Here is a 22,693-nt window from a genome sequence, read left to right on the forward strand (position 1 = left end):
TGAGATTTAGAGTGATTTTGCCAGAGAGTGAGAATATCAACCAATCAGTTCATATATATTTTTAGAAACCAGATTATTATGTTCAGCCCATGAGACTTACTAGTATTTACTAGCTAATTATAGTATATAATATTAATATTATAATAAGCTAGTAATTATTATAGTACATTTGTTATGGTGGCATCCTCTATGAAACAGATATAAACATTGCATGATGATCATAATGAATGTCAATGAAATTACTGTTAATATTGGTAGTCTATAAAATTACTGTTAATATTAGTACTGATGTTTTACCATGTTTTCTTTTTATTTTAGTCAAAATTATTTATTTTTATCATAAATTTAAATTATCATAAAAATTAGAAAAACCAAAAATTAATTGAATTTAAAAAAGGACAAGTGATGCAGTGTGGTCCCTATATTGTTGTAACAGGACATTGTTTAATATTCTAGACTGTTCTCTCTGTTTTTGTTGTTATGTTAATCAGCTTTGATTAATTAGCATACCTATTAAATATTGATTGTATGACAGTGTCTGCAGACTACTAATAAAATAGATGGATTCTGTGGCTCAATTGATAGCTGGCGTATACTATATTCTACCAACTAGAAGGTTGGGAGTGGGGATGGGGTGTTTACATACATCGACAATACCACAACCATTATTTTTTTAAAATGAAAACAGTCAAATAAAACAAAAAGACAGTAACTCCGAAAAGAGATAGACATTTTCAAATTCACCGTTCCGACCTATTTGATCATTATCAAGAATATTGATAGACATTTTCAAATTCACCGTTCCGACCTATTTGATCATTATCAAGAATATTGATGAGAAAATCGCATCAACCCATCATCAAAAATCTCATTAACCCATCCATATATATTTACAATATTTACAGAAATATAACAAAAAGTAAGTAAAAACTGACCAATCAGATTAAAAAACAAAAACTAAAAACTGACGAATTAAAATGAGGTAATTAAAAATGAGGTGTGTTTTTAAGTAGATTGCGTATTTTCATGAATAACAATGAGTAAACAACAATTGTATACAGTAGAAGCCTATGAATGCTAGCTGAATGGTAAGTCTTTTATGGAAGGAATAAACAAACTCAAGATAATCCGTTGACATATACTTATAAAAACAGTAGAATATGAATACAAGAAAGTATAATACATACTCCAAGTATTGAAAAACACGCCACACGATGGCGTGTATTTCAATACTTGGAGTATGTATTATACTTTCTTATCTGAGATTAATCAGTGGACCTTTCGGTTTTTGGAAATGAATACAAGGTTAAAGTTAATGTGATATATAACCAAAACCGTCAAAACCACGACATTCAGATTCAGTTTTTTTTCAACACTGGAAACTACAAATGTTAGTACAACTATAGTACTCTATACAGTTAGTAAAATACAGTAAAACGTCCATTTTACAAACATCAATTTTATGAATAGTCGATTTTACGAATGGTCTGATGACATCATCATTGACCAATTATTACCGTAAAAAGTCTGATTGGCACGTTTTACAAAGTGATAATGTATTTTTCTTAATAAAATCAAGTTTGTTGTATTTATTTATTAATAGTTCGATCTTTTCTTCTGTTTCTCGTATAATAATCACTATATTAATGTAATAAACCTTACCAGAACAACAAACTACCAACGCAAGTGTTTTGGATTCAGCGCACATGTTTATGATGACGAACAAGAGTGTTGGGGTTGGCAATTTATTGACATCGTGCATGCTAGATGTGATCGCAGAATACATTTAAACAACACAATTCGGCAATCTAACAACTAGAAAGAACACGATAGAAAGGGCCATAAAACATACAAATGTTTGAATAAGAGTTAAAATAATATTTTAAGTGGAAGAATGCCAGCGATTAATATAATTTGGTTTTTATCGAAGGTAAATTCAGCTAGACTCTAGCGCGGTAGACCACGCTGCAGCACTGTTGGTTCGTGCTAGGCCTGGCTGCCGTCAGCCTATTCACGCTCAATGGCAGGTTTCCGCGCCCATCTTTGGGAACCCCCACCGAATATTGGTACGAAAACAACGTACATTCAGTCAATAAATGTTGGTTTTATCAAACTTAAATTTGATTTAGCTTTAGTTTAATGTAACAGTCGATAGATTTAAAGAATATAAAGAAATTGCTAAAGGTAGACCAGGCCCAATTAGGCTAGGCCGAGCTGATTAGGCCAAGCCGTCCAAGCTGTCACGGTAAAAGCGGTCTTCTTAAATTATTGTAGGGCGTCCAAAAGACGGCCGGACGGCTCACTGGCTAAGCCTGTGGTCCTAAATGAAGAGTATCAATGCCATTCAGCTTGGTAGGTTGCCTACCCTACCCTAGGTTCTGGCCTTCAAGCCAGGCTCCTGAAAAAAAAAGAAATAAATTTATGTTGTAAAACTGCCATAAAACAAAAAAAAACTTGGAAAACTGATTAATGAGATACAGATTTTTTAATATGTGGCAAAGACAAGCCAAACCAGTCACTCGTCGCAAATCGTGTTTCAGAGAAAATGGCCAAAACATGCTGGAATGTCAAATTTTTTAAAATCTATTTTATTGCATTAAATTAACCTTTATATATCTACACATCATTCTATGCTGTTATTTTTCCCATTTTCAATGTTAAAACAATACTTTTTAAGGATTTAAAGATAGTTTCTGCATGAGAAATGCATGAAATCATAAACTTTGACGGTTAATTTCTCATATATTGTTCTTTAAACAGCTGTGTGGTAAAACGCTTGTAACTTCATAAGGAAATGTCCGATTTGAATGATTTTTTTACCATTTTATAGCTATTATTTTACTCTCTAACACTGTATTAATAACTCAAATCGATTTTTGCGACGAGTGACTGGTTTGGCTTGTCTTTGCCACATATTTAAAAACTGGGAGAAAAACATGGAAAAATGGTGGTTATATGCTTCTTTCCCCCACTCCCCCTCCCCAGTTTTTAAATATTCCAGAGCCTGGCTTTAAAAATTGTCAACAATCTGTCAGCATTTTCCATCACTTCAAAGCCTGTGTGATAAATATATAAACAGTTTTCAAGCTAGATTTATAAGATCAAATAAAAGTGAAGGAACAGAAAAGAAAAAAAAAGTCTTGAGGTTTGCTGAAACAGCATTTCATGAATGTTATGCTGTTACTCACGTAAATGCAAGCTTGAGGTCAGTCTTTACCCAGTCATTGTCACATGAAACTGAGTCCATCAGGAAATTCATAGATCAAGGTGTTTCCAACCAAATACACATGGCAGTTCCTGGTACACATTCACAACTTCCCGTTCTAGTATATGCTACATAATTGATGACTATTGTGAAGCTAAGTCTGCTAAGTTTTTTTTTCTTCTTTGCTTATAACTATCTCCTTCTACCTGTTTGTGTCTTGTTCAGGCCAAAAATGGCCTTGACAAATTATAGCGCTGTAGGTAAGTCCCAATTCAATTTCCCCCACTTCTGTAAAAATGGTTCTACCATGGCTATTTTGCTGAGGTCATTTTTCCAGAACAGCTAGTAAATCGGGCACCTTGTGATTCTTCTGTATCTTTAAAAAAAAAATTCTTTTCTGATACTATAGGAGACATGCATGCGAGGGTGATAAAATAATAAAAAATTTTATTGGGCCTATTACACTTTTTAAATTCAAACCAGTAAACTCTTGCCCAGGCTCTGTGTTCATATTTTTTTTGTCAAATTTAGGCTTTAGAAAATATGTACTTATTTTTTTATTTTACACATTTTTCAAAGATAGATAGAAAATTAGTATTGTACAGTGATAGAGAGTATTCAATATTCACCCTGACTGCACATATGGTACAGATTAATGATTTGTTGGTTTTTTCTATTTTTTAAAATAAAAACCTCCTTTGACATTGTACTTTAGCCTTAGTTTGTTTTTATATTGTTCTTTATTTTAAGCAGTTTCAGTCTTGGTGTTCTTTTAAATTTAAAATGTGTAACCTACTTATCTTTTTTTAAAGTATATTTAATTGAAATACATATTTGTATTTAATTGAAGGAATTACCTGAAAATTCCAAATTTGAAAGAATATATTTCCTTTGCAGTGCATAATTAACACCATTTATATTCTTTGCATGTATACCCATTAATTAGTTGGTAAACAGTTAAGAAATCAGCAAAAAAACAAAAAACTTTTGCAATCTTCATTCACTTGAATTTAAATGAGCATTTCATTGTTTTCAGTTAAATATTTGAGTTGTTTCCAAGATTTGCAAACTTCTGTCCCTCTACATTTAATTATTGTTGAGATGTATGTTAATAATTATAAGCAGTAAAAAGTTTTACCTGATTGAATTACCTTGCTAATTTCACCATGATTTCACCCACTATGCTGATGGAATGCCTACCAACAATTAGATTAATTATTAATCAGGTGTAATTAAAGGTCATTGAACTTAAAAAGTAATTTAAGTTTAAAATAACCTTGTAACAACAGATGTGATATGTGGAGAATTGTGTTGTAGAATTTCAATCAGGGCAGCTGTCCTGATCAACAAAGAGGTCAAATATTAAAGTCTTAATCCACACAATATATTTCACCCTTGATTTCTGATTTACGTTATTTTTTACAGCTTTATGAAGATTAGAGATTGGAATCATAATCTATCAATGAATAATCTTGTTTTTACAGGTAAAGATTGGTGATTTTGGATTAATGAGAGCACTTCCAGCTGAAGAAAATCATTATGTTATGACTGAAAAGAAGAAAGTACCCTATGCATGGTAAGTAAATTATATACAGTACTGCACTCTACACCATTAATAACAGTAAAAAATAATTATTTATTTACTGTATTTCTATTGGCCTCATTCAGAGTGTCAAGAATGCCATTTTGCTTTATTTTACCTGAACTAAAGTTGATATTCACTTTTTTTGTGACTTTTGTTATGTATGTCACTAAAATCAACAAATGCAACATTTTGTCCGTGGTTTATAGCAAGTAGTGTGAATGATAGCCATGTTTATTGCACATCCTATTGAAGCCAGTGCAGTGTCAGTGTACATAAAGCATCCTCACTGTTAGTCACAATTGGTGTAGCAAAATTGACCTACTGTGAAGCCGGTTTTCCACTAGGCGAATAGCATTTTGATTGTATTCATGCGCGATTTAAATTTCATGCGCGAGTCCGTCCTTCACTAAATTACTTTTGCTTGTGTGGTTGTGCGCTTTGCTAATTTTAGTGTCCAAAGAGTTTCTACTTTTTGCAAAGCGAAATAATGCACATCCAATCAGAATTATACCTAGAACCGAATGTATGATTGTATGTGCCACCAACGACGACACAGCGGCAATGTTTGTGAAAAATGCGTAATTGCAAGTCTTCGCATATGTAGTAGACAATAGTGAGACTCCAACACAGTGTGAAAATTTGCCTAGTGGGAAACTATCTTAGTAATATTATCAAGATTCTTTTCTAGCAAACTGATTCCTTGGAAAGCCAGTGATTTTCTTATCAAAAATGTCATCACCAAAAACAGATTATTTCTTTTGAGTAATTTTGCATTATGGTTCATCCTGTAGGTGTGCTCCAGAAAGTTTAAAATCTCGGCGTTTTTCCCATGCGAGTGATACATGGTCTTATGGTGTGGTACTGTGGGAAATGTATACATTTGGACAGGAGCCTTGGCTTGGACTAAACGGGTCACAGGTACTGTACTATAGTAACATGAATTGCACTGCTACCCAATTCAAAATTATCATCCTCTTTCTCACTAGAAATATTACCTTTATCATTAATTGTTTGCCATGAAGTGCATCATCACCGTTGTCGCTGCCGACGTCTTAACTAAGATTTAAAATATGCACATACTCTCCGTAAAATTAAGTGTTATGGTCCATAAATATAAGTAAATATTGTATCATAACATTTATGAATTGCTTGAAATCCTAATTATAGCTAAAAGCTTGCCTCAGAAAAATAATCATTAATTAATTAGTCTGTGTCTGATACTCAATGTTGCAGATATTGCAAAAAATTGACCAAGAAGACGAACGGTTGCCATTCCCTGACAATTGTCCATGGGACATATACCAGCTGATGTTACAGTGCTGGCAACATCCAGCAGAGAAAAGACCAACATTCAAAGCCATCAAAGACTATTTATGTAAGGTAAGGTTCTTCACTGTTGGTGGAAATGAATAAATAAATAAACCACAAATTTATGTTTTTTGGCAATGTGAACTATTATGAGGAATTTCTGCTTAATCTAAATATAGAGTACAGTTTGGAACTTCATAAACAAGTTAACCAATCAATCAAAATAATGAATGTACTTCTCAAACAAAATTTTAGTCAGTGTTCAGTAGATACGATACATTATATCGCTGCACATGCTGTTATTCATGTCAAACTCTCCTTTGAGATACCCCTATTAAGATGACTCAAAACGAGGGAAAGTAAATCATTTAACAGTACAGCCAACTCTATTTAGGAGACACTTTTTTGGTCCCAAATTTGTGCCTTTGAGGGGATCTCGAAACATGGAAAGACCACAATGATCTATCAGAAGAACAGAGACGGAGCTGATCCGGGGACACTGCACAGCAGTTTGATGAAAAGCGTTTCTATTGACTATAGTTGACATTGTAGTTCTTGATCTAATAGATACGCCCACTTGAGATGTCAGCCTTGCAGAGCTGGGAGGAAGCAGACAACATGTTAATGAATGATGGAGATAGGATCATCATCATCAATGGCAGGTAAGAAGTGTCAGGACAGCAATGCAATTAACTCTACTTGATTTCATGAATACATGGATTGGTACATTGAAAAATGCTGCCAGACTAAAAAAAGTTGTGAATTTTAATTGTATTAATGTCTTTCAGAGCTGACAACCAATTTTGGATAGGACAGAACAAGAGGACTGGCGCATTTGGAAAGTTTCCACGAACTCTGTTAACTTCGGGCACATTGACAAGTGCTGATATAAGTGAACCATTGACTAATAGTTTTATTCACACTGGTCATGGAGATGTGGTTGGTGGAAAGTCCTGGGGTTGTCCAGAAGCTATAGATGAGTAAGTTTGTGTATTTTTTGCTTCTTAGATGCATAGATTAAAGTTCATTTTAAAGATTTTTTCATCACTCAGGTACCTCATAAATATTTACATAATAAAGACATATTACCGCATAAATATTAATTGCTTGATAACAACACTTCATTGATCATTTATACTTGGATACAATATTTTGCGTAATTCCCTGATTGATTGTGTATATGTATGCAGAGGGAAATAATACTTCAATAAAAAAAATTAACTATTATGCCTGGCTACATTAACTGTATGCAAATTGTATTTCTGAAAAATATAAGAACAAAGTCTATATTTATTGTAAGAAAAATCAAAACTTATAAATATAAGACCAAGATATACAGTACAGTATCCTTTAAAATGATGAAATACAAATTGATGTACAATAAATAGTTACTAACAGAATTTCCCTTGACTACAAAATAAGAGAAAACAAAACAAAATAATTTTTCAAGGTTTTCCTGTGTTTATGCATAATAATAAAGTAGTAAAAGCAATAGTAATAATATTAATGTAATGATTATGTAAAAAAAAAAAATCTATAACAAAATAATCTATGTGATAATGTATAAATAAAGTGTAAAAAAATAGATTATTCATACAATAGAAGTTAGAAACAGAATGCTAATATTGTTTTGTTTATTTTTAAAGCCTTTATATCAAGAACCCAATGCAGCCAAGTGATGAGTATGAACAAATGAAGCCCAAGCCCCTTACCCTACCTGACAGATCAAAAGGTAATCATAGCTGCTATGTTATTAGCCTCAATATTGTATTTAAATATTAGATCCTATTACATGGATCCCAAGTCTTCCGCAAGATGCAGAAGTCTCTTGGTAATCGGAACGGTCTCCCGCACTCCCCAAAGCAAGAATTTCCCTGGAAAATAACCCATCTTCCGCAAATTCTTAATATTTGCATGTTTTTGCTATTTTAATATCAATTGACTCATGGAGAACAGTACCAATATGTATTACAATATGCTGCAAAATATTGTGCCATCCTGTAGCAAAACAATGTAACTGCTTTTATATTTTTGTGCAGTTACGTTGTTTTGCATTGGCACGGCCGTAGAGTTAGCTGTGTTAAGGAAGCCTATTTAACCAGATCTCCCGGAAGTGACTCTACCAACTTGGGACCTCTGTTTGTTTTTGTCAGAAAATCCAAAATCTCAGTGAAAATAATTTAAAAACTAAACATAAAGAATTGTTAATACCAGTAAAATTCATATAGTCCTGAAGAAGTATACCATATACTGTAAAACCTCGATTACAAGCTCAGTGTGCTTAATCTCGAACTGAAGCCTCCCTCTTTACTTTACAAAAGTAGCCTCGAAAAGAAGCCCATGGGCTTCTTTTCAAGATAGCATGGCCTTTGTTTTTCGAGATAGTACAATATACACACTGTACATGAATTTCAAATACAAAATGTATTTTTAAAAATCACACTTGGTTTATACAATAGTTTAGGTGATTTACAGCATTTATTTTGAAAGGAGCCCCCCCCCCCCCTCTTTACTTTGCAAACATAGCCTCGAAAAGAAACCCATCCAAAGTGTGCAAAAAAAAAAAAAGAAGCCGCCCAGGGCTTCTTTTCAAGGTTTTACGGTATTTGATTTAAAGAAAATTAATACATCTGCACAGGAGTTTGACTGCCATTTTGATGAATTAATAAACAACTATTTAAAAACACGAGTCATGTTTGGAGAATCAGAAATTCAGATAGTATATTGAAATAATAGATCACATTACAGTATACGCTTTAATTTTTGTGCTTTGATAGGGTTTTTTAGGATAAATAGTTCCAGAGATGTTTGTTTAGATCTATGGAAATCTGGTTGTGAGAAAATCGATTTAAAAGTTAAACTGACCTGTGAAAATAAGACTGGAATTACAAAATATGCGCAAAGAATGCTTTTATATATAGTAAAAAAGTCAATTCATAGTATTAAAAAAATGAACTCAAAATTTGGTAAAAAATTTCATTTTTTGACCTATTTTGGTGATTATCTCAATATAATGTATCTTATTTTGTGGTGATACCTCATATAGAAAAGTCTGAATATTTGTATACCTTTTTACCTATGTTAAAAAGCCATTGAATTCAGCAAAAAATCAACATGAAGGCAAAAAAAGATGGAACAGGTTCAAAAAGTCTAAGTGTCAACATTGCACAACCTTATAAGTAAAAATACAAAAACTAGTTTCAAATTGGATTATTTTAGTATTTCTAACCTTTGTATCTTTACAGGTGGCACTCGTGGATCCAACAAGTGCAATATCCAGACTTCACAGACACTAGGTAGACGTCAAAGAACAAATTCAGGACCAAGTCATAGCGACTCAAAGCCAAAATCATCCTCCTTAGACTTGTATGATAACAAAGAGCGGAAATCAAAAAGTAAATCAGTTGATGTGGATACTGCACTTTTGATCGACCTCTCAGAAGATACACTAAGTGTTGGTTCACCAATGAAAAATGTAAATTCCGCACCTGACATGCAGTTGCTTATGGATGAGGCAGCGCCGTCACCGACTACTACGGAAACATTGCTACCCAAGCCACTCGCACTGAAACCAGGACATGCTATAACAGATTTATACGATGATGTTGCATTTCCATCAAAATATGATGAAGTATGTGAGGAGCCCACAAAAAACAATAGTTCATATCAAACTTCAAATCCTGGTAATCCATTTGTGATGCATGCATATGACAGTGTGCCAAAGGAGACATATGGTGAAATGGATGCTATTCAGAATCCATTTTCAAAACCGGATGCAAAAGCTTCACAGGTTTCAGCAATGCCAGGAAATGCACTTTGTGCAAAGGGACTCCAAAAAGTACAAACAGTTCGAAATCAATGGACAAATTTTTATGATGAAGTTCCGAATGATACAAGGACTACTCCTCATTTGTATGACCCTGTTCCAGTAGAACTGCCATCAAATGAACCATTACAACCAGTTAAAGTACTTCCAACTTTCAGTGTGATGGAAATGTATGGAAAGGTTGACAAGAAAAATAAGTTTGATCATCATGCCAATTTACAAACAGATACGACAAAAGGTATGCCAAGTCGAGTTGAGAAAAGCCAAATGCCATCAAGTAAAGCAGTTCCCACATCAAGTTGGCCTGTTCAGTCTTCTGTCAGACCTGCTACAACATCAACCAAGCCTGTAACAACATCTACCCAGCCTGCTACCATGCTAAATAAACATGTAGCACAATCTAGTAAGCCTACTACCACATCAAACAAACCTGTAGCAACATCTGCCCAACCTGCTACCATTCTAAATAAACCTGTAGCACCATCCAGTAGGCCTATTACAACATCAACCAAGCCTTTAGTGACCTCGTGTACACCTCCTATCACATTAGGCAAGCCTGCTCTTACTTCTTCTTTACCAATTCATGGCCAAGTTAAAAAACAATTGACTGATGAATCAACAAGAGACCCATTGGAAGAAATGAAAGAAGTTGTGAAATCAGCAGCAACGAAAAGAGGTGGTATTTTCCACCGACAAATTTCACAGAGTGCTCCTCGTGATTCTCTCAGTGACAAAGTTCCTCTGATCAGTGCATCGCGAGATGACCTCTCCACTAGTATTGATTCCTTTGTTGACTACGGTCTAACTGGGAAAGCTTCAAATACACGAAAAGAAACAGAAAAAGAGGAACCACATCTGATGTTGCTCAAATTTCCAAAGAAAGATCGAAAGTCAGACATGCAGAAGGAAGCCGACACTGGAGACCTGATTAGCTTTTCACCTAACAATGAAAAAAGTAAACCAGAGCCTCTACCAAGACAGCCAATATTCCATGTACCCGCTTCCAAGAAATATTCAAATAGACCGAGAGACGAACGCAGATCTGATCCCATGATGCATCATGTTAACATGAAAGCTGTTCAGAATTCTAGTGGAACAAATTCAGAGTTGCATGATGGTCCTCCAATACCACCTAGAGAACACAAACCTCTTCTGTCACGTCAATTATCTGATCCAAACAGAGGTTTGGAGTCAAAGTCAAAAACCCATGTAATATTGCCAATCACACAGGATGGCAAAAAGATAAGCAACACACATTATTTCTTACTTCCTTGTAAGCCAAACTCGCATCGTTCTTCGAGTCCGGAAGAATTTGAAAACGTTCCAACATTTGCAAATCCCAAGTCTCCAACAAGGACTTCCACTTTAGCAGCCAACATGACACAAATGCGACCATTCATGCATGACAGCAAACCATCCGGTCATTATTTTGTGAATCAGAGTGGCGTCACATCAAACAGTGTGGACTTTGCTCACAATGTATTGCAATCGAACCCCCAGAGTGTTGGACAGGCACATAAGTCTAAGCACACAATGAAACCCAACAAGAGTCACCATGGCTTGGATCTGTCCTCTATGAGGCCGATTCTTCCACATGACCAGTCGGCTGCTTTCAACCATGCTGCCTCAGGCCTTACCTCACCATTAAATCAAGTGGTGGTGTCACCTTCACAGAGAATATCATCTGCACCTCCAGTAAGCTTTGGGTTTGATCCCTTCCATAACCGCCCGCTGTCACCTAAAAATAAGGACACCCCATTTGGCGAGTTCCTCGGCAATCCTCATGCTCCTCGCTTCAAAGTTAATCAAGTTCAAGCACAGGTTCATGGCGTCATAACAGAGGAATGTGAGACTGCCCTCATCAGTTGCTCAGGTGATGTGAAGGAAGCTGTCAATTACCTAAAGGGGGAGCAGCTATTTCGCTTAGGCATCACATCGCGTGAACATTGCGAGAACCTACTAAAATCAATGGGTTATGATTTGGCGTTGGCTTCATCAGTCCTACTGGACCAGTATAAGACATCACAGCCAAACTCATAGAAACCGGACTGAAATTATCAATTGTACAAGTAGTTAATCACAGTTACTCCTAATGATGTTTATATTTACTAATTGTTTGTTTTCTGTTCTCTGAGTTGTCAATGGTTTATGAGTGAGCAAGGGGCTTTTTGTGGTGTTGCGTGTTCTTGTAAATAATGTTAGTATTTATGCAAAGGTTTTTAAGCCAATAATATAGTGCTGTGGGGTAATTATTATTATTAAAGTAATGGTTGGAAGACAGCACTTTAAGCTGTCTATCTTGCCCGTTTCAATTAGTATTACATAGTAATAGTAACAATAACATTTGCCCTGTAAAGCTACTTTGAAGTGCAAGTATTTACTGTCTCCAAGGTGAAGATAATAAAATATATTTTCTAAAATATGGTTTTCATATAAATAGAGATTGAAAGAATTTTATTTTAGCTTTCCGAGGCATAATTAGTTAATTATATCATTCTGAAAAAGGATGTTATAGTTGCTTCATTTAGTGCATTAGAGTAGTACTGTCTTCCAACCATCATTTTTGTACATACAGTGTGGCTACTGCCATTGTCATTAATATTTGTGTAAGTTTTCTCTAGCAGAACTAATGTCTTTTATCTATGTTATTTTATATAATATAATATATATATATATACACATCAAACTGAACATCTCAGGTGTTCAGTACTCTATTAATTGATTTTTTTTATTTGGCATAATTAAAACTTTTGTTGCACCTGATTCCAGGTCTAAAAATTAAAAACCTCTACAGGTGTTATATTTGATTGCAACTTTACTAAGTATTGTTAAGTGCAAGACCTGTATTTTTTAGTATTTTGTTAATGTGCACTTAATGTTATATTTTATTCGATTGTAAAAGTTTAATACCAAATATGGTAATGATTTACAATTTACTGGACAGTAGTAAACAATAGTTGCACGATATTGTTGATCGATAATATTTAATATGATACATTATTACTAGACTCCTGTCCAATTCAGGAACTAATTGTTTTGTATTGATCTTCAAAATGTAATATAATATTGGTGATCAAATCTCCTGGGTTTACAATTTGCATATTGAATGCCAATAGCTTATGTGGGTGTTCAATAGATGTGAGGGTGCACCAGCTGGGATATAAATTGCAAGGTTTCCCAGTTAAAAAGTAATTTACTTACGAATTATTCTACCAAAATTGGAATCTTTTTTTTTTTTTTTTTTTTTACCTCTAAACGGTGTATTTTATGATTTTAAAGAAATTCATCATTGTAGGAATTGTACTGTGCTTTTTAAAATGATTTTGGGACCAAATGGAAATAAGTTGACCGTAATGGTTACTTTTACTTAATTTCTGAACAAACAAATAAATGAATCCTGAAAAGGTAATTTAAATGCTATTTTTTAAACATGCATGTACCATCATCTATTAATTAGAAAAAAATTGCATTATGAAGGCACAACAAAATAACAAAAGTTTTAAATGGAAATGTATAGACCAGTTATAATTATAGCCAACTTCGTGCCTAGACCGTCTGAACGCGTATAGCAATTTTTTCTTTTTTAAATTTTGTGTGTTGGGTATGTGATTACGAACAGTCTAGTTGGTGGCTAGAGTCTTGTATCCAAATTTACAGTGTAGCTGATGTACATAATGTAGTATATAAGTAAAACATGCATTTCATTGAAGATTAAATGCAAAATCCTTTTATTAGACAAGGTTGTGAATATTTGGTTTCACAATCCTAGGCAATTGCATACTACATTGTTATTAGTGTCATACTGTAAGCCATAAATTATACAGATTTGCTATAAAGCTTTATAGTTATAAAGAATGTGCCAAACAAAATGAAGGTTGCCAGTATTTTGGTACCATGATAGATTTTATTGAAAACTCAATTTGAGATGATATCTGTGCTTAGATCAAGTGACAAGTGCAACAAATTTTGTGTAAACCAATTACGAAAGTAAACATTGTTTTTATTTATTTATTTTATTTTTTATTTATTTAGGCACACAATACATGTGCCAAGGATTGTCAACAGCGAATATATCACTATCCTACTTGTAGGTGACAATCCCTTACACAAGACAAACATACACAATGCTTTACACAAACTAAATCTCCATATGAGATTTAGGGAGTGGAGTTGTTTTGGTCGTGAGAAAAAATCCTGCAACTGGCAGGAATTGAACCCAGGACCCTGGGATTGGAAGGCAAGCATCTTAACCACCAAGCTATTCAACTCCACTCCACAAGATGGCGTGTGTTTGGCCGTTAAGCCAGCGTGAAGCCTGTCGACAATCTGGCAACCCTGCACTGGCCAATAAATAGTGGAACTGCTGCAGGGTTGCCATTTGGCCTTTTTGACGGCCAGATTCCTCAAATCTGGCCGTAAAAAAACTTGCCTGGCCGTAGCATTTGAAAAGTCACAGCCAAACTATATTTGGCCGAATTTTTGAAAAGTTTACATTTTTTTTTCAATATTAGGCCTAATATAACGTAGACTTGTTTTGGATATTTTGTTTTTGTTATCTTAATTTCTATATTTGATACTAATCTTGTACCTTTGTTTGTACTTGCACTAAACACTTAATCATGTTCCCCGATTCAGCTGATTTGGCGTAAGAGAGTTTATTTAAAAGATAATTTAATTTATTAAAATAACAGTTACACTTAATAATTTAAATTGTTCGGGTGAAATATATTGTTCATGAAGTTTATCCTCATTTAAGCTTTATGAAGACAGTTCATTGCAAGTTTGTACCATATTGTGTGTCTTTGTATATATTCCATACTAGTTGGAGGTTCTATCTCTTTTGAATTTCTTTTGAATATAAATTACTGCAATTTATTTAATTTATTATTGCCCAATTAAATTGTATAGACCTAGGTGCCGCAGTGTTCTTTATGTAGAGCGCCATATATAAATGCTCGATGTGATCATGGACCTATTAATAATTATTAATAGGTCCATGATGTGATCATTCGGGTCGGATGGCACCTCCAATTTCTAGCAAGTTTTGCATAGACTTCTTCGAAGTTACTCTGGTGTTATCTCGATCGGACCCACTTTTGCTCCTCCCCTTTTTTCGGCCCCGGCCCTCCCCGTTTCGGACATCTCTGGATTCGCCCCTAAATTGGCCTGCATGCCATCAACTAAAGAACATAGGCTATTTATTTTAAACATTGTTCTGTGTATATCATTTGCATTTCTTCAATTGCAAACGAATGAACGCTGATTTTTGTAGTATTTCAAATGAACCACTGTTGTCTTCTAATCGTTGTCTTCTAATCAGATTAAAATCTGGCCGAATTTTGGCCGATATCGAAAAAAAGTTTGGCCGAATTTGGCCGTGAGATGGCGTGTGTTTGGCCGTGAAGCCTGTCGACAATCTGGCAACCCTGAACTGCTGTCCCGTTTACACTATTCAGGCTCGGAAGTTAGAATGTTTGGAGGAAGGCCTAGGCCTAGTAGGAGCATGGTAGGAGAAGTAATTTTTATGTATAAGTGTAATTTATATTAGGTTATTGTCATGCTGTTTGATTGTCACTATGGTTCTTGTTTCTATTTATGAAATATGGTACCGCGGTCTTATTGTGTCCTATCTTAAACTTTCGGACCAATGGACCTTCTGACCAATGGGCCTTCGGACCAATGGACCTTCTGACCAATGGGCCTTCGGACCAATGGACCTTCGGACCAATGGGCCTTCGGACCAATGGACCTTCGGACCAATGGACCTTCGGACCAATGGACCTTCGGACCAATGGGCCTTCGGAATAATGATCCGTCCCCAGCTTTGAGGCTAAATTCTTGTCTAAATTCATAACTCCATAACGGAGGGTCGTATCACATATATTTTTCTGGAAAATCTTCTCAAAAGATTATTCTACACCACTATGATTGAAAAATGTTTTTGACCCCATTTTTTTAACGCCGTGGCTAGAGATAAGGTACCGTATTTCTACTTCAATTTGCTAAAGGTACGGTAAATGGCATTACATCACCATCACCCAATGAAGTGCCAGAATGTGTGTGACGTCATTTTTCAAGACTGGCATTGCATTGCAGATCACCCGCGATGAGCGGTGAAACGAGAACGATGTACAGTTCTGGGAAACTAGAACATCAAAAAGTACAATATTGTTTGACTTAGTACTGTTATCGATAAATAGGCTTATGGTTCCACTTTAGTAAGAGTTTCATTTAGCTAGGCCTATGTATAACCTTATCAAACAAGGACTGATTCCACCAAACTCTTGGCATGCCTCAAGGCTTTGCTTAAATTCTTCGCTTGGCGAAAAATCTATAAGCAAGCCTGCTCGGGCTTGCTTGGATTCTGCTTTTCACGGCAGCTGCTCTGGTGACATTGATATAAGTGGCATAGACCTATATGAGTCATAAACTTAGCCTAGTTCCTCCGTCATCATACCGTCTGAACTTCATAATCCCTACATCTACAAGTTTTAGTCCAAGAAGTTCGAAATAATACCACGCTTTACAATCCCAACAACATATTCATACAATTTGAATGCACAAAAAGAGCTAGACTTCGTCACTGTTATGGTACAGAATCTAGGCCTAGATCGAGAGAATAAGTTTCCCCTTTGTGATTATTACAATTGAGTCAAATTTTTCCAATAATTTTGATGCAGACCTTATACTTTCATAGAAAAATAGGCGACACCGCTCAATAATAAAGTCATGTCATTAGCCTTATCAAGCAAGGCATCATGGAATTAAGCCAAGGCACATGTATACACACACTACTGCTAGTCCTTGGTAATCTATTTATATGACAACACTTGCAATAAAAAAATGAATATACTGTAAACAAGAGAATTATACAGACCTATTTTTACTATAAAGTGGAACCATACGCCTATTTACCCAATGATTTCCCGCAAATTCTAAGCTACATTGAATCTTTGAAGACAGTGACACAGTACACTTTCTGGATTTACAATTTAACAACAGTGTAGAAAGCATGAGTATATATCGTAAAAATACACATACAGGTCAATATGTCCATTATGATAGCTTTGCTCCATGGAACCATGAGATCTCCTGGATTCGTAGTTTAGTTTCTAGAGCCCACAGATTGTGTACTCCTGATAAACTTCAAACAGAGCTTAGTAACATCAGGTTGGAATGGGTACCCTTTAAAAGTTGTTATTAATGTACTTAAGAAATTAAATGAACCTAAATGTATACATAGGCCTACTGATGATAGCTTGATTAAGATTTTGGTTAGATTGCCTTATTTAGGAAAACCAGGTGAGTTCATTTTACGTAGATGTTTAAATAAGGTAAAGAAACACTTAAAGAGGTAAAATTCATACTGTAACTTTATGGCAGTATAAAAATGTTTCTCATTTTATATCTACTAAGGATCAAACCCCTTAAAGGATTACAGAAGTTCTGTTGTCTATCATTTTAAATGTCCAGGCTGCAATAGTGATTATATTGGTAAGACAGATAGGTGCTTAATAACTAGACTTAAAGAACATTCTTCACGATCTGATAGTGTTATATTTGATCATGTTAAAAACTGTGAGGCATTCCAATTTGTTTTAGGATTACAGGGTATACTTGAAAATGATAATGTCGTCTGTAATGTAAGTAATAAATTAGGTTTAATTTTTTCTAGTACTAGCATTATTGACAGCTCCCGAAACTGGTCTCTCCTATTGTTTAAAGAAGCGTTCGCCATACGTAGACTGCACCCTTTAACAATGGGCTTAGAGCTTCAAAAGAGCTTTCTTTGTTTTTGTAGGTATACTTTGATCATTAGAGTAAGAATGCTTTGATCTTTTGTTTAAATCACTGCTATGTCACCTACTAGAGGTAATATTTTGATTGGTTAAACACTTTTGGTACTAGTGCATATAAGCTTGCTAATATGGATAATTTTTCATTCCTGATGATGACATAATTAATGTCGAAATATTGAATCTCAACACGATGGCGTGTATTTCAATACTTTGAGTATGTATTATACTTATCTGAGATTAATCAGTGGACCTTTCGGTTTTTGAACAAATAAATAACACAGAATTATTTGGAATTTAGAAATGTAATTTGGGATTGAATCTTATTGTACATGTATAGACCACATCAAGTTTACTCCCTACCAGTGGTCAATTAGCAAGGTACAGTATATCTTTAACTAACACCATGTGCATAACATTCATTTACAGTTTTCAATTACAAATTGAACACACCACTAAAGAATCCGTGGTTGAATGTTTTTTTTATGTGTATCTTTCATTGTGTTTGCTTATGATCATGACAGTTACAGGATAAATAATACATATTTTAATGAACTTATCTATTCTCTGTCTTAGAGATCTAGTATATTATAAGTAGTAATAAGTAGTACCCGGATTAGGAATGAACTAAATATGATTTATATTTACTTTGCAGTTCCCCACTGAATTTCAAATTATAAATGATTTGGAAAATGATGCTGTAGCCCTATTGAAAGCTGGCATAGACAATAACTGATCTGCATTAATATCACAGTACAGAAATCAGCAAACCAAAAACGTATAATGCAGCACTGATTTGAATAATTCTTTTGGAATAAGAGAAATTGGATAAGAAGGAAAACGGTGAGTTAGCAAGGAATTAACATTAATCATTAAACCTAATATCTAATCATCCACGTTCCAATAAAGCTGTATTGTCCGATAAACTAAATGAAAAATTCTTCAAAAATAAATGTTTGATTTAACTTACCCATTTTAATAATAAATATCATGAACTTGAGACTATTTTAAAAATTGTTTTCTCTGAATTGTGGGCTGGTAATAACCAAACAATTCTAGAAACGCTTCCAGTGTCTGTAATTCTTTATGAATTTTTTTACATTAACAAAGTGTGTATTATATAAGAAATACCACTAAAATTGTTTTAAATTCATTTTCTTAACATTATGATTGTTACTCATCCAAATATACAATTTAAGAAATTCAGAATTAATTTATATTTTTCAAGGATTTCTGGGTTCCATCGGACTATACATCTTTAAGTTTAAATGAAAAGTCATGAACATGGTGCAACAACGTTAGAGGCCGCTGTTAAGATTGCCCAACAGGTGGAGAGCGCAAATGAAGCTCACCAATTCTCACTCACAACTGATTCCAATTTCCCTTCCCACCCCCATCAGCTGGATGGTGCGAATTCCCTAACTAGTCAAATGGAAGGTTTGCACGTTAAATCTAATAGTAATGTCGATACATTACTGACAGCGAATGATGTCATAAAATCGGAAGTATCGGATTTGAAATCCATTTTAGTGGATTTAACAAATGTGGTTTCTACCTTACAGAGCACACTGGATAGGGATACCGGTGGTGAACGTGGGAGGCCCTGTACCAGGGATGCAATCCCTGACAGGTACCTAATGTTGATTATTATCGGAACCATTCCTCCTTTTTGCGTAGGGACAGGACACCCGAATATCAGCTGGGTAGATATGATCGCTCGGACTCCCGTAACCGAGATAGGACGCCCGAATATCCGCAGGGTAGATATGAGCATGCTGACACACATTGCAGACAAAACATTCCATACTGCAGGGCATACACAGGTACAGTAGTCCCAAACGGGTTACATTTAACACCAAATATTCTAGTTCGGGAAACTAAAGTCAGCTGGAAATGTGGGTCAATATTCGGCTTATGCAAGTGGAAATACTAGTGATATGCAAAGACCCCTCAGTTGTCATCAGCAGATGACCAACTTGTACATAATTCAGATGAGATTTTTGGTGTTCCTATTAGGGATTTAACTCCCACATACAGTTGTATGTTGAGGGTCACGAAGTCAGTGCTTTAATTGACACTGGTGGTAACATTTCTTTAATTTCTAATCAGTTTCGTAAATGTAATAAGTTAGAAGGTTTGAGAAAGTTTTCACACGGCTAAGTCAGTTGACGGCAGCCCCCTTGAAGTTAGGCTGTGTTAGAGTTAACTTGCGTATTGGGGATGTTACGCTTAACCATAATTTTCATGTCTCAAATAGTATGGAGAGACCCATGATATTGGGTTGGAATTTTCTTATGTCAAATGGGGCAGTTATTGATTTGAAAACTGGAGTTATGAAGATTGCTGATACATTCCGTACTGACCGACAAGTCGCTTTACTGTACATACTTGTATGTTGTTTTACCACGAGCATTGGTTGTTCCAGCAGGTGTGGAAATGGCTGTTGATGCAAAGTGTCAGCCCCTGAATGTATTTCTGTCCCTCATGGATACGAAGGTGTAATGGAGCCTGATAAAGAATATGCCTATTATTTGTGGAAGGACAGTTGCTACTGTAGACAACAGGATAATACCTATTTTGTTGATTAATCCAACTCGTGAGGAAATGCCCGTAGGTCAGTTTTACTCTGCTTGTGATAGGAAGGAGGATGAGTATTATATTAGTGAAGTGGTTACTTCAATTTCTAGTCCATTGACAGAACCTTCATCACATTTATCTTTTGATATTCCCTCTAAAAACTTAAATAACAGAGGAAGAAAAAGATAAGGTCCTCAAACTACTAGATGATTATCATGATATTTTCAGCAAAACAAACAGGGATTACAGTCGTACAGATTTAATCAAACACACCATAGATACTGAGAATGAGGCAGCATATTTATAGGACTTAGATGAGAGAGGAGATAAGGAGACAGTCTGATGAGTTATTAGATAAGGACATCATTGAGTCTAGTCATAGCCCACGGAGCTCACCTATATTTATGGTTAAGAAAAGGATAACACCTTTCGTTTCTGTGTAGATTATAGGAAAATTAATATGCATACAGTGCCTAATCCAAACCCCCTCCCCTCCAGTGGCGGGACAGAAATTTGGACAGTTATTTAGATCCCGTTCTCTAACTGCCTAGTTTATGAAACTTGTTTTATGATCCTTAGCAAGGTAATGATACCTACTTCAATTTGACGCAAAACAGAAAAAACAGTACCTTATCAAATCACCATGGCAACGAAAAACATTTTGGTGGTGGGACGGAATGAACAAATTGAATAAAAATGAGACAACATGTTATCTTCTCAATTAATTCAAACTTTAAAATTGTACTGTAAATTTAAATACATACTTTTGAGTAGCAACTAATGCTTCATCACCATAGGCTATATCAATAAATTTAAATGTTTCGCTGAGCAGAATAAAATGAAATTAAATAAAATGGTCAGGGTAGCGGGATAGGAATTGGCGTGACGGAAATTTTTAAAATTACCCCAAATTCGATGCTTTCTTTAAAATAAAGTTTTTATCTGTAAAATTGAAAAGAATATTAACATTGCTGATACTTCATGCCATAGGTGTATGGAACATTTTAACAAGGTAAAGACATTAAATTAAAGATTTGGAGAAATACACTGATACTGTAGGTCTAATCATCATTATATATAGACCATTATGTATTGTAAGCTTGTATTTTAAGGGGTAATTTATACCCCCTGCACATTTTGGCAGAAATGGCAGTGTTATAGTACTAAAGAACTCTATAATCATGGATCACAACAACATTTGTGGAATCAAATCAATAGCTTTACATTATTTAAAGGTATCATGCAGCTTTCAATGTTCTTATGGTGGCGGGACGGAATTCCAAAAGGTGGTTTGACGGAATTAAATAATTATTTTAGTTTAAAATTAAAATTTTCCAAAATTACTTTTTAAGCCAAAATCATAAATTACACTTTTATAATCATAATATTGTTAAGAATTATGGAAATGGAATCGATGCAAACACTTTTAAAAACAAATTATACTTCATAATGGTAGTACGGAATAATACGGAATTCTTAATAAGTTGCGGGATGGAAAATAATAAAATGGGTTTAAAATTAATTTTAATTTGACAAAGTTATTTTTTAAAGCTTAATCATAAATTACACATGTAAAATCATATAATAGCAAAATGATGAAAATCAAATCATAGAAAAAATTAAATTTGTTTTAACTGGTGGCGGTACAGAATTTGACCCAATAAAAATGCATGTCACATTTTTGGCTCATGTTGTTTCCAAAGCCGGCATAGATCCTGACCCTGCTAATCTTGAGAAGGTCAAATGTTGGCCTATTCCACGTAATGTCACCCAGGTCAGAGGTTTTGTGGGTCTTTGCTCATATTACAGGCGTTTCGTGAAAAACTTCCGTCCTCTGCAACTACTACAGTAACACACAAAGGCGTACCCTGTACCTTTTGTTTGTGAGATGAGTGTCATCATGCTTTTAACATATTGAGAGAAAACTTGATAACCCACCAATTGCGGCGTATCCTGATTTTAATTTACAATTTCAACTTTTCACAGATGCTTCAGAATTTTCTATTGGCTCTGTATTGACTCAAATTCAGGAGGGTAAGGAACGGGTTATCGCAAAAGTGAGAAGTGGTCTACTTATGATAGGGAGTTGTATGCTATTGTGTGGAGTGTCAGGCATTTTAAGCATTATTTGCGTGGTAACCATTCTTATTGTTACAGGCCACAAACCCTTGACAGGTTTACAGGGGTTACATATAGAAAATGATTTGACAGGTCGTCAAACACGAAGGATTCTTGATTTGAATATGTTCAATTGGAAGATTGTGTACAAATCGGGTAAGACACATCTGAATGCGGATTCATTATCCCGTAGACCCGATCCTAGTTTAACAGTTGATCAAGCTTCTGAAGAGTGAGTGTATAAGAGACAGCTACTAGATGATTATCATGATATTTCC

At 34.8% G+C, this 22,693-nt stretch overlaps 1 protein-coding gene and 1 long non-coding RNA gene across 4 annotated transcripts in view; both read left to right on the top strand.

The window, feature by feature from the left end:
* LOC117121611 (activated CDC42 kinase 1-like) overlaps nt 1–13,957 on the top strand; it is a 29,545-nt gene extending 15,588 nt beyond the window's left edge. The window contains exons 4-10 of the mRNA XM_033266846.1: nt 4,690–4,781; nt 5,582–5,708; nt 6,024–6,170; nt 6,666–6,760; nt 6,887–7,078; nt 7,745–7,830; nt 9,344–13,957. Of these exons, the coding sequence (XP_033122737.1) occupies nt 4,690–4,781; nt 5,582–5,708; nt 6,024–6,170; nt 6,666–6,760; nt 6,887–7,078; nt 7,745–7,830; nt 9,344–11,964 (3,360 nt within the window). The 3' untranslated portion in view covers nt 11,965–13,957. The remainder of the gene's footprint in view (nt 1–4,689; nt 4,782–5,581; nt 5,709–6,023; nt 6,171–6,665; nt 6,761–6,886; nt 7,079–7,744; nt 7,831–9,343) is intronic.
* A 1,393-nt stretch (nt 13,958–15,350) lies between these two features.
* Nucleotides 15,351–22,693, top strand: part of LOC117121617 — a 27,578-nt gene continuing 20,235 nt past the window's right edge. For all 3 annotated transcript variants that reach the window (XR_004447607.1, XR_004447608.1, XR_004447606.1), the window contains exons 1-2: nt 15,351–15,430; nt 18,376–18,563. This is a non-coding gene — a long non-coding RNA (uncharacterized LOC117121617). The remainder of the gene's footprint in view (nt 15,431–18,375; nt 18,564–22,693) is intronic.

Source organism: Anneissia japonica, unplaced genomic scaffold (genome assembly GCF_011630105.1).
Source record: "Anneissia japonica isolate Jap-2015-1 unplaced genomic scaffold, ASM1163010v1 scaffold5825_len372023_cov165, whole genome shotgun sequence".
In the NCBI taxonomy this organism is placed as follows: Eukaryota; Metazoa; Echinodermata; class Crinoidea; order Comatulida; family Comatulidae; genus Anneissia; species Anneissia japonica.